The 13737-nt window shown below is 41.0% G+C and overlaps 1 protein-coding gene across 1 annotated transcript in view; it reads right to left on the reverse strand.

Annotated features, from left to right (window-relative positions):
• Positions 1-1451: 1451 nt before the first annotated feature.
• Positions 1452-13737, reverse strand: part of LEKR1 (leucine, glutamate and lysine rich 1) — a 154228-nt gene continuing 141942 nt past the window's right edge. The window contains exon 13 of the mRNA XM_037046671.1: positions 1452-2438. Coding sequence (XP_036902566.1) covers positions 2028-2438 — 411 coding nt within the window. The 3' untranslated portion in view covers positions 1452-2027. The remainder of the gene's footprint in view (positions 2439-13737) is intronic.

Consider the following 13737-nt stretch of genomic DNA (forward strand, 5'->3'; position numbering starts at 1 on the left):
ACAACTCTCAATAACTGAATCTAAAAAAAAAACCAACAACAAAGCATACAACCAGAACAAGAAAAGACTTACAGATATGGAGATCATTTGGAGGGTTATCAGTGGAAAGGGGAAGGCAGTGAATGGGGGAAAAGATACAGGGAATAAGAAGCATAAATGGTAGGTACAAAAACAGACAGGGGTAGGTTAAGAATAGTATGGAAAATGGACAAGCCCCAGAAGTTATATGCATGACCCATGGACATGAACTAAGGTGGGGGGATTGCTGGAAGGAAGGTGGGTACTGGGTGGTGGAGGGGGAAGGGGGAAAACTTGGCTCAACTGTAATAGCATAATCAATAAAGTATATTTTAAAAATGAGAATGCATTTAAAGAAACTAGTAGGTAAATTTAGTGTAGGTGCTTCTGACAAAAGTCATGATGGAAGCTGGGGAAAGTGAGGTGGAAATATTCGGATCAAGTAACCGTGGTTCTAGCTCTGTCCCTGACAAGCAGACCTCTTTGGGATATTCCTGATTGTAAAGAGGTTGTTAAGGTGACCTCTAAGGTCTACCCCAGCACCATTATTCTATGATGTTATGTTCTCTTGTCAAATGCCATTATAAAGAACACCAATCTCTATAAAACAAAAATAAGCATTTTAAGCCTTAACATAATATGTGCTCACTTATACTAGTCAGGAAAAAGAGTGGATCTAATGTAGAATTTTTCTGAGGTTAAAATTAAAAAAATCTACTACTGGTCGATTTTTCTTAGTAACTTTAGATTTTTTGCCTAGGGGAGGGATTTCTAGTACATTTGGATTCTCTTCTCAATATGATCGCTCAGTAACAGAGAGTTTTACCTGCCATATTTCACATGTCTTATGTCATTCTAACTGGGGAGAAAGAAACCTAGATGTCCATGATGCAGTCAGATGAAGGGTTAAGTAAAGCCAGTCTTAGAAGAAAAATGCACTTCTCTTAGATGGAGAAAAAGATAGATGAACACTAGCTTAAGAGAAAGAGATATTTTTAGAAACAGGTAGAGCCTGAAACTTCACGATAACTCAAAATAGCTTGTCTGGTTTCTGGGTTTAATGTTTCACACTGGAATTAGGAAACATGTTAAGCCGTTGCCCATTTTCAGGCCTAACAAAGTTGGAACCCCAAATCAGGGCTATGTGTCTCTATTACACTCTTGAATTAGTTCCTTTCTCAATGGCTTGAGAATACAAGTTCAAGTCAAAACCTAACTCTGAGTGCCAACAAGATTCAACGTAGAAAGCCTCTATGGGGTAATATTTTCAGGGCCAGGTTTTCAGCTTTCTAACATAATCTCTACAGTTTGAAAAGTGAACTACCCATTCCCTGAATTGGAGTCGCTGGTCTCTGTTTGTTAGAAGAGGCCCAGGGAAGAGTGCCTTCCTGAAGGTCACCTACCATTCCTTCTGACCTCGCCTAAAAGGAGATTAGATTGACCAACTAGACTGTGAGGTGGAGAGGGGTGATGCTGCGGATGGTGGTGGTGGTGGTGACAAACTCTGTGAAAATTTGAACTAAGCCTGCTGGAAATTATCTAATTAAAGACTAATGTACTTTTATTGTCTATTTGGAATACTAATTACATCTCTTTAACCTATTCAGCTTAACAAACCAATGAAAAAACATCAACAAAACCATTATAATCTTTTTTTTGTGGAGATACCTCTGCTTGTTAAAAAATATAGAAAAGATGCCATGGGTGAAAAATTTTACCTATGATCTCTGAAGGGGTATATTTATAGAGCATATCTAAACACATAATCCATAAATACAGAAAGTGGAATCCCAATAATTCCATTATTTGTTGCAATTTGAAAGGCCTCTTGAAAATGCGGCTTCCCAATTTTCTAGCTTTTTGAACTCTTTTGTTAAGAATATCTGTAGACATCACATTCGTGATCTGTGATACTAATTTGATTTCTGTCATCCTCAGTTACAGCGAGTCTCCCGCACTCTGGGAACAACCAGGCATGCCATGTGGATATGCTCCAGACTTTGGACCAATCACTGATGATTCAGTTTCCACAGAAGGGCAGCCAGTCTTTGCCTGGTCTTACTTACTGAAGATGCCTGGCCCCTGGGAGGATGTGGCTGGAGGACAGTGGGCAAACCTGAGCTGTTGGCCCTCTTGGGCTGAGTTGATGGTGGAGAAAAGGTGGGTTTTGGCACTCCGTGCAGGCTGGGGATTCTGATTCCTTTTTCCGAGTTCAGTCTCGAAGTGCTTCTCTCTCCCTGATTACTGACTGTGGCAGCAGAGGAGGTTAGGCTGCCCTGGCTGGGGAAACACGGTGACAATGGTAAACTTCCACTGTGCTTCCTGAGCTCCAGGAGCTGTTCTCTGGCTTGACTCAAAGCCTCTGTCAATTCAAAGCGTTCTTCACACTCTCTGCGCACTGTTTCCTGAAGAAAAGTGTTCTGAAATGAGAAAAGGGGTGGGGGAAGCACCCCTCGCTTTAACAGTGGATAGTTCTTGGCAATGTAAATTGAGAACTGAACTGGAAATCAGACGTCTGTGTTCTTTGACTTTGTAGCTACTCTACCACACGGGACAGAAAAGTCTAAAAACACAAATGATTTGTAAAACTGGGGAGGACAAGAGAACATCTGATTCAACCTTTGCAGTTTGCAGACGAGGAACCAAGAGCTAAGGTCACTCAGATGGTAGTCATGGGGCTGGGGCTGGAACCCTGAATTCCTAACTCCCACTTCAGTGGGGTCTCAACTTCTCCGTGCCTTGTGTCTGACACTGTGTCCTAGACACTGTGTCCCACATATGTGATGTCTAAGAGTTAGTATCTATAGTGTGCCTGAATATCTTATTTTATAATGAGGGTAAGCTGCAATACATAAGACAAACAGGTAAAAGTGCTGAATTTTAAGACTGAAAGAATAAAATATATCAGCTATGGCATTTAAACAATAAAATCAGTTACTTTGTATGATACCTTCTCAGTAGAACTTAAATGTATTCATCATTTTTTATTCTGTAAGATATATATCAAAATAAAAAACAGCATTTCTTGCTTTTAACTCCATCCAGCGATCATTTATCAAGCTACTAGAAGCTATAGTAGGTGCAGTTCCTCTCCTCAAGAAGTTTGAAGCCTCCTAATTGAGGGCAGAGTTGTTTTTTATGTCTCCAAGAGAATTTGGAGCCGAGGATGGAAGCTGTGGGGTGCAAGTCAAGGAGGAACTTTTCAACAGCTTGAGCTCTCCAGACAATATTCTGAAAGGCTGCATAACACTTGACTGGGAAGTAACAGAGTAAGTCTAAATTTCAAATGTGTGACTGGACTAGAGATCATTAAGGCCCCTTCAAATTCTGAGACTACATTTCTAGCTGAAGAGTTACCCATCTTTCATCTAGGCAATTCATCAAAATTACCTCAAGGTCCATGGTAAGAATTAGGTCTTGGATCTGCCTAATGTCCTGAATAATGTTTGTGGATGGTCAAAAAAGAGTCTGAAAAGTAATAATTCAAAGTGGCATCTGAATAAGTAAACACAGTTAAAATGATGGGGCAGAAGTATCTTTGCATAAAAATGAACTTCCATCAGGTTAACCTGTTTGTACAAACACTAAGACACGCCCAGGTCTAACTCTCAAGTGGAAGGCATCCTACAAAGGGTTCACTGAGTAATCCTCTGTCACTGGGACGAAGAAACAAAGCAGCAGGGAAAGTAGCATCTTCCTGCATTTGAGTTTCTTGTGATTATGGTCAGAACTCCCTTCAATTCCAAATTTAGTAATCAATATTGAGGAATGTGGAGGAATTCCAGATTAACATTTGCACACTCCTTTTCTATAAAATCAGTGGCATGTCTGGGTCACACAAAGCCACATTGTTTACATATAATATTAATATACATAGATGATTCATATTCATGTATTTCTTTTAAAATCATGAGGGTTAATCACTTGCTTGTAGTTAATTTCTTTTTATTCTTTTTTTTTGAGAAACAAGAGAACAAGGATTGTGTTTGTGGCTTTATCATCTGGATCTCATGAACTTTAACTGAAATACTTGTTTAAAAAGCAAGGGAAGGAGCGTTAGAGAAGAAGATCAATAAGCTGCTACACTGGTTGTCATCTCGTTTCCTATTCCTAACAACTATATTTGATGAAGACAATAAAGCTCAGACTGGTTATGTAACTTGCCTCAAGTAACCCAGCTGTAAAGGTCCTGTCTGCTTCCAAGCTGCCTATGCCTAAATTAACTGTCAAATTAATTATATTAAGCATGTATGAGCCATTTTGATCCAGGACACTGAAGCAATAAAAAACAGTAAGACATTTAATTTGGTTTTGCCTAAGTTTTCTAAACTTAATATACAAACTTTCTTCTAAAAGGAAAAAATATTCATGCACTGTGTTTCCTGTCTACTAGGAGAGTAAGCTGCCCAAATGTGAAGTGATTAGATTTACAAGGGATTCAATAAATTAGTATAAGTTCGATTAAGAAAGCTACGAGAGACTTCCGGCCAAGATGGAGGCATAGGTAGATATACTTTGCTTCCTTGCATAACAAAGAGAAGGACAACAACAAATTAAAAACAAAAAAATAGAACTGCCAGAAAATTGAACTGTATGGAAGTCCAACAACCACGGAGTTAAAGAAGAAACACTCATCTAAACCAGTAGGCAGGGTGGAGACAGGCAGCGGGGCAGAAAGAACTCCAGGCAAGGAAGCAGCAGGAGGATAAGGGTGGGTGAGGCAGCAGCTGGCAGAGCAGATGGTCCCACATGTGCATGTGGATAAACCAGGAGGAACAACTAAGGAGAAAGATACACCACACAACACAGGGTTCCAGCATGGGGAAATAGAGTCTAAAAACTTCTGACTGAAAAAACATGTGGGGATTGAGGCAGTGGGAGAAACTCCCAGCCTCACTGGAGAGTTTCTTGGAGAGAACCACAGTGTCTTAGAATATACACAAACCCACCCACCTGGGAATCAGCACCAGAAGGGCCCAATTTGCTTGTGGGTAGCAAAGGAAGTGACCGAAAGCTAGCCAAGAGCTCAGCAAGTGGCATTGTTCCTTCTCTGACCCCTTCCCCACATACAGCACCACAATGCAGCAACATGTGGTTACCCTGCCCTGGAAAAAAGCTGAGGCCCCACCCCTTACTACGTAACAAGTGCACTGAGACAAAAAAATATATGGCCCAAATGAAAAAACAGATCAAAGCTCCAGAAAAGGTACAACTAAGCCATGAAGACATAGCCATCATATCAGATGCAGAGTTCAAAACACTGGTAATCAGGATGCTCACAGAAATGGTTGAGTATGGTTGTAAAATAGAGGAAAAAGTGAAATCTATGAAGAGTGAAATAAAAGAAAATGTACAGGGCACCAACAGTGACAGGAAGGAAGCAGGGTCTCAAATCAATGATTTGGAGCAGAAGGAAGAAATAAACATTCAACTAGAACAGAATGAAAAAACAAAAATTCAAAAAAATGAGGAGAGGTTTAGGAACCTCTAGAACAACTTTAAGTGCTCCAACATCCCAATCATAGGGTGCCAGAAGGAGAGGAAGAAGAGCAAGAAATAGAAAACTTATTTGAAAAGATAACGAAGGAGAGCTTCCCCAATGTGGCAAAGGAAATAAACTTCCAGGGAGCCCAGAAAGCTCACAGAGTCTCAAAGAATTTGGACCCAAGGAAGTACATACCAAGGCACATCATAATTACATTACCCTAGATTAAAGATAGGAAGAGAATATTAAAAGCATCAAGAGAAAAGAAGACTGTTACCTACAAAGAAGTTCCTAGGAGACTATCAGCTTATTTCTCAAAAGAAACTTTGCAGGCAAGAAGGGGCTGGGAAGAAGTATTCCAAGTCATGAAAGGCAAGGACCCACATCCAAGATTACTTTATCCAGCAAAGCTTTCATTTAGAATGGAAGGGCAGATAAAGTGCCTCCCACATAAGGTCAAGTTAAAGGATTTTGTCATCTCCAAGCCCTTATTATATGAAATGTTAAAGGGACTTATCTAAGAAAAAGAAGAAGATCAAAAACACAAGCTGTAAAATGATAACAAATTCACAACTATCAACAACTGAACCTAAAAAAACAAACCAAAAATGAGCTTAGAAACAACTAGAACAGGAATAGAATCACAGAAATGGAGATCATATGGAGGGTTATCAGTGGGGAGGGGAGGGGAAGGATGGGGGAAGAAGTACAGGGAATAAGAAGCATAAACAGTAAGTACAAAGGAGACAAGGGGAGGTTAAAAATAGTGTGGGAAATGGAGAAGCCATAGAATTTATATGTATGAATCATGGACATGAACTAAGGTGGGGAAATGATGGTGGGAGGAGGAGTACAGGGCAGAAGGGAATAAAAGGAAAAAAATAGGACAATTGTAATAGCATAATCAATAAAATATATTAAAAAATAAAGCTATGAGAAAGAGTTAACAAAGAACATGTATAAAGGACCCATGGATATGTATAGTCAAAGAACGTGTATAAAGGACCCATGGACACAGACAAAAGGATGGGGATTGACTGAGAGAATGGGGTTGGGTTGGGAAGGGCAGGGGAGAACAACAAGGGAAATATTAGGAAAACTGTAACTAAACAACAATTTTTTTAAAAAATGAAAAAATTGAGTTAAAGATGACAGCTAACTTGATTTTGCCCCCAACTTGGACACTTGGCTGATCATCTGAAAAATAAACTGAACATTCACCAGAATCTTAGCTGATTTGAAGTTTGGAAGCCAAGGAGTACAAAAGGTGCTTTGCAACAGGCAGTAAGAAGATTTTTTAGGTTGAAGGGGAAATACCCCATGCATGGTGCCTGCAGCCATGGAGAGCCTGGTCAGAGATCAAAGCTTTGTGGCTTCCTACCCTCACAGGGCAGGGAACTCTAGACCTGGGCTGGGAGTGACTTGGGTACACAAAGTTCGGTAGATCCAGGCTACACACACACAGCAAGCAGTGTACCCATAGCTGCAGCAGCAAATGCCAATCAGGAGAGTACCAGAGAGAGGGAGGGATTCTATCTGCACCCGCGCCAGACAGAGACAGGCCATGGCCAGCTATGACTGTCAGAGATTGCTGGCTTTTTGGAGAGGTGTTGTGCATGGAAAACTGGACAATAACTAAGTGCTACAGCAGGAGTGCCCAGAGGGACTTTTTTTAAAAGGGGAGCTGAGGCATGCTGGGCAGGAACCTCAGTTGCCCTGCCAGCAAGGGGAGAGGATGGAGGGTGCAGTTTGTTCCCACTCAGTGCAGCTGGCCAGAGAGATCAGAAAGGTGCACAACAAGGAGACTTCTTAGCACCCCGCTCCCGCCCCGGCCCTGGCACAGCTGGCAGGGCAGAAGGTGTGCAGAGTAGAAAGTTCAGGACTCTGTCTGCTTCAAGGGTAAAGGGCTGGGAACTAAAGGGTGGGAGTTAAGCACCTGAGGTTCTTTACAGCCAGACAGAACCCCCTACCCTGGTAGAGATTGAACCTCTGGGAAAGGAAGGTTGCACCCAGCCCCCACCTCCTGCAGGATCAAAAGCACCATCAACAGGGAAGATCGGCAAAACGGGCAGGTCAGGCTCAAGAACTCCGTGCAGGGTGCATGTCTACAAAAGAAAGACAGAAAGAAGAATGCCTAAAGAAGCCATTTTGAACTTCCCTCAGGGAGAAAAAATACACTGGTTCCTAGAGTCCTGTTTCACCTGGGCCAGCAAAGCAGGGAGATCGGAAATCAGTGCCGAAAGAGGGAATCAGAGCCCCACTCAGTCTCAGCTTACACACAGAGCTGACGTGAACACCAAGCAGGAAAGAGCTCTTACACAGATTGGCCCCTCCCTTGAAATGGCAGCTGATTCATCATAAGTTATATATTCTTGGAAATAAGCTGGGACAGACCGAGATGGGTGGTGTAGGGGCAGGGGGAACACAACCACAACTTTCCCAGAAGACTGAACAGTGCTTCCCAGGGGATACTCAGGGGTCCCACCCTCCCGATCACAACAGAAGCTCCCTCCAGAGGCAGGTGAAGGTGGTACAGGAGTTGCTACTGGAACATGGACGACCCAACCTTGGACGTTGAACTGATAAAAACCAGAGAAGAAGAGAAGGATCCAGAAGAGAAGTCAGAAGGCAAACACAAAACTACTGAGACAAATCACCTCATTCTTCTTCAGAATTTGCATTTTTTCTTCATTTCACATCACCTTTTAATAATTCTTCTTTTTAAAAATTTTTTATTATTTTTATTATTTTAAATTTATTTTCATTGTTGTTCAAGTATAGTTTTCAGTCTAATATTTCTTCTTTTGCTTCCATTGCGTTCCAACTAATTCACTATTCTTTGTCCTTTATTTATTATGCTTTTTATTAGATTTTATATTATTGTTATTTTAATATTTTATTTAATTTTTTTTTAGAGAGAGGAGAAGGGAGGGAGAAAGAGAGGGAGAGAAACATCAATGTGTGGTTGCCTCTCACCGTGGCCCCCACTGGGGACCTGGCCCGCAACCCAGGCATGTGCCCTGACTGGGAATCAAACCAGCGACCCCTTGCTTCACAGGCCAGGGCTCAGTCCACTGAGCTACACCATTCAGGGCTTATTTTTTATTTTATTGTTATTTCAAATCTCACATTGTACCCTTCTCCTGTCTTACTCCATTTTGCCTTCTTCTTGTCCTTTCTTATTTACATTGTAAATTTTATTTTCCCCCACACTACTCCTTGTTCCTATTCCTTACTTTTACTATTTCTCTTCCCACTATCTTCTTAAAAGCATTCTTCCTTCCTGTAGTCAGGTTATATTCTTTTGTCCCTTCTTATAATATTCTTATTTCCTTTCCACTTTTATAAATCGTGGCTTATTTCGTGTGGATATTACAGTTATTGCTGTTCTTCAATTATATTTGTATTTGTTCACTATTTTTTAAATTTCAAATCTCATAGGTTACTCTCTCCTGTTTTACTCCATTTCATCTTCTTCCTGCTATTACCTATTTGAGTTTGGAATTTTATTTTTTTCCCTTTCTGACCTGGATTCTATTCCTTACTTTTATTATTTTTTCTCCCCTTATACTCTTAAAATCATTTCTCTTTACTATAGACAGCTCATGTTTTCTTTTCCCTGTTGTATAATATCCTTATTCTCTTTCCACTTTTATTCCTCTCTGCTCAGCTGCCATTTTTACTGACCCTGTTGTGGTTTTGTTCCCTCTGGTTCACTACCTTTTTAATTTTATTTCAAACCATATGTTATATACGCTTCCCTTTTCTTACACCATTTTGCCATCACCCTTCCTTGTTTTACTTACGTTTTTAATATTATTTTATCCCTTTCTTTGCCTTGTTTTTATTCCTTACTCTTATTATTTCTCCTCCTTCCCCCTCAAAATCATTTTTATCTCCTTTAGTCATCTCATGTTCCCTTCTTCCAACCTGATAATATTCTTAATCTCTCTCTATCTTTATTAATCCTTGCTCCATTGCTGTTAATATTGCTGATTTCGCAGGGGGACATTTTTGCTGGCATGGGTTTGGTATTCTGGGTGGTACTGCTTTGTTAACCAGCACCTGTGCTGAAATTTACTAAAATTAAATTCACATCTCAAAGGAAAGAACTAGTGCTCTACAGAAAACATGCATAAAGCCGATCACTTAAAAGCTATTTCAGGCAAGTGACACTTCACAAAAGGAGGAAGTAAAAAGGTGATATGAACCAAAGATGTCCCCATAGCAGGTATAATGAAAGTAAAGTGTCCGCCAATTCCACATTGAACCTTGGAAGGGCTGCTGACCATCTTGGTCTGGGGCCACTGCTCTGGAACTCACCCTTCTCAAAGGCTATTAGCTTTCAGAAAAAAAAAGGATGAATTCTCTTTCTTAAATTATTTCCCAAAGTGGAAGGACCTTGGAACTGAAAGCAGGGTCCAACGTTAGGACTTTTATTTTTGTCTGATCTGCAAACACTATGAAAACTCAGGTTAATCCCATAACACCTGCATGTCCTTTAAAATTGAGATTATAATTCAGTTTTGTTCAAGAAGCAGTTCAAATATTATCATTTATCCAATTATGGAGTAAAAAAAAATGGAAACAGAACACATCAAGTGCAGGGGGTTGCTATTTCAGGAGTGGAGCGTGTGTGACAGGCATGACCAGGACACTCATGGGTATGGCCAGAATCAGTAAGACACATTAGTGGAAAATTCCATCATATGTGGAAAAGAATCATTCACTCGTGGCTAGACTGCATTCAGCAATTTAGACAAAATGTTTGTCTTTTTTAGTTGCCTTTTTGGAAGGTTGTATTGTCACAGAATTTTAATGTGTTTTTATTGAACAACATGGGAAAATGCGTAAAATGAAATATGCTCAGTAAGCTTGAAAATCATGGACAAGCATGAGAATAATCAGTGAAGCCATAGTGTTCTCAATGTTTTAATCAAAGTTATCACTGGGCATATTTTAGTGTGGTAAAATAGTATCACTGGATTGCAATGAAACTAAGTCAAGAAGAAAAGGGGGGCATGAGGAAGGTGAGCAAGGAGCATCAGGGTTTCCCAGGCAGAGAGGGCAGTGAGTGCAAACACCTGGCAGTGAGGGAGGGGGGCTCATCTTGAGACGACACGTGGCTTAGAATGGCTCAAGTGCAGAGTACACAGGGGAGGTGAGAACAGGACTGAGGCAGGGAGGGGTGAGCAGGGTCAGATCGAGGATGGCTTTGGTAACATGCTAATACTAGAGTTCTAACTTAATTCTGAGGGCCATATGGAGTCATCAAAAGGTTGATTTGAAGCAGAGGGCTGGCGTGGGCCAATTTAGATGCTTTTGCCAGCTCTGTGGGAAATGGCATTGACTGGGGCAAGATGGGAGGAAGGGAGGATGGTAAGAGGCCAAAATTCTTAGGGAGAAGGTTTCTATCCTGAGTGGCCCTTGGTTAGGCTGACCAAGGGGAGGGAGACTTAGTGTCCCTGTGTGCTTAAGCTATGTGGATTGGTGGAGAGCATTCTCGATACGTTTGTCTACATTTTCAGATGAAGGTTACTTTGAGTGGGCTTAAAAATACGGCTCAATTATACTCCCACTGGGTAAGTAAATGTCAAAATAAAAATATAAAGTGCCTCACCATCTGTTTGAAATTTTTAATATGGCCAATTTTCTCCACTCTTTAAAATGTAAGGGTGGTTTATTTTTATGTTTGTTTTCATTTTCATCCATAGAGACAGCTGGATTGCTTTCAACAGTGGAAGAAGCAAGAGAAAGCTTTGCTGGGTAACTTGACGATTCTAAAGGTGAGAATCTTGTTTGTGATTGAAATCAGCTATATTTGGCATAATTTTTTTGGGGGGGATATACTAGGAGAGCAAGTCCTCACGAAAGAATAAGCACAGATGGGTGCCTCTGTGCTGTATACCCAGAGAGGTCTCAACCAGTCAGATTACAGTTTCCTAAACAACCCAAACTAGACACATTCGAGGGCGACAGGATGGTCAGCCAGCTGGGTGGGGAGGTGCGGTGGAAGGAAACTGTGGACAAGGTGTGGACACCAGAAGGATGAGTCCAAACTTCCACTTAAGGCTTCTGCTCAACTAATCTGATCAGCCCAAAACACTGTAGAAAAATAGTGGAAATTGCCCTTGGAAGTCTGAATAGATTTCCGGGAAAGAAGTACAAAGGATGTCAGGCAACTTTTTCTTAAAACTGTATTTATATGCTCGTGAACACAAAGAACACTGTGAAATGACAGCAGACACACAGAGGTAGGGACCCGGAAACCATCCTCGGGCCGCGCTCTCTCAAAAGCAGAGTTTTGGAAGGGGGAGAGGAGGAGCCAGCCCATGAAGACATGGAGTTCGTGATTTACCTTCCCAAGTCAATAATCGAACTCTCATTAAGATTTAATTAGTACTAATGAAACAACGAAACCCATTTCTCCATGCTTTTTCTCCTTCTGACAATTTTCTGGCATCTGTGCTGTGTCAGGACAGACTGTCTCCAATATGTAAAAGACCGTCTTGCCTGGATCTCTCTCTCTGGCTGGAGACTCAGTCTGAGCCTCATACCCCAAGGCTAAGGTTCTCAGATCTGTCAGTTCAACCATCCTCCCTGCTAACCAACCCTAGAAATTGTTCCTGCCCCTAAAAGCTTCCCTGACATCCCCCTGCTCCCTGCAGAGCCAGAGACACGAGAATCTCCATTTGTCCCATACTCTATGGAGGAGGCTCAGATTCCAATTTTCTTTGGTCCCAAAGTTGAGAACCACTAATTTGTTAATTTACTAACTGCTGCTTTGGTTTCTCAGAAATGGAATTACCAGAGAAATACATGTCATTTTCTCCATATCAGTTAAGCATGCAAATGCAGTAAATGCATAGCCTAAAACTAAGCAAATCCCTCTTGCAAAAAAGCTATTTGTGTTTGCAACTGCCACGAATTCCTGAAATTTAATCTCAGCATTTACATAAGTTGATCTTTGCCAGGTTTGGAAACTTTCCTACAGAATTTTGTTTTCCTTCTTTTTCAAAAGAATATACTTTACATTTTGAAACTATTCAAAAACCCCAAGCAGTTTTAAAGTCATCCATGACCCCTAAATTTTGGAAAGTGTGTATGAAGTGAAACCTGACAGTGGTGCCCCCTGTGCGTAGTTGGGAAAACTCCTCTCTCACTTTTTCCTGTCACCTCCTCGTGTCTGTACCCCTACAGAGAAACACATGCACTCTATTTTCTTGATTTTTAAACAAGAACAGAGCCAAGAAGTCAAGAGATGGCCAGGTGAAACAACAAAACTAGCTGTTGGGAAGACAGCAAATGCACATCTATAATCCTTTAGCCACAATTTTGATATCCAAAAAGCTCTGCAAAGTAACATTCGTGTAACTCATATCATTTAGTGCCGTTGATAAAATCTGACTGGACTGATACTCTTTCTTTATTTCACTTAGTGAGGCCACTCCTACGCTTCACTCAGAAATCCTAATGCAGCTGCCTGGAGGGGGCTGCCCTCGATCTCTGGGGCTATGTGCTTTACTAACTTTCTAAAATTCAGTATGATTTGAATGGCAAAAGCCATCTGAAGCCAAAGTTTTTGTAGACAGGACTGTGGCCCTGTATAAGGCTCATGCTCCCTTTTAAAAATACTTTCTTTCTCTAGGGTCCTTGCTAGTATTCTCCTCCAATTTCCTCCTACCTCAACAGATGTTCCTTCTCTGTCACCATTGCTGACTTCTCCTTCTTCTTCCAGCCTCGAAAAGTCGGAATGCCTGTTCCCAACTCTTTTCTCTACTGTTTCATTCCCTGGGTGATCTCATTCAGTCCCAAGGCTTAAATATGAGCTACATATTTAAGCTCATGGATGTCTCCAAAATCAGCGTCTCCATTAAGCCTTTCCCTACCCATTCAACACCTAAGTTTGGATATGTAATAGGCATATTAACATTAACATGTTCCAAATCAAATTCTTGATATTCCCCCCACTTCTATTCCTTTACTAGTGTTTCCGGTTTCCGTAAATGGCAGTGTGACTCAGTTTCTGAGATTCCAAACTTTGGAGTTATCCTTGACTCTTCTTATGCTTTTCCCTCATCCAACCCATCAGCAATTTCCATCTCTTCCTTGGAAATGTATTCCAAATCTGGCCACTCTCTCCTGCTTCACCACTATGACCATCAGTGTTTTTCTAGACCTTTTCAAGAGTCTTGTAATAGGTCTCCGTATCTTCATTTTTGCCCTCCCTCAAC

This window comes from Sturnira hondurensis, unplaced genomic scaffold, assembly GCF_014824575.4.
Source record: "Sturnira hondurensis isolate 20B ecotype Veracruz unplaced genomic scaffold, ASM1482457v3 Scaffold0005279, whole genome shotgun sequence".
Lineage (NCBI taxonomy): Eukaryota > Metazoa > Chordata > Mammalia > Chiroptera > Phyllostomidae > Sturnira > Sturnira hondurensis.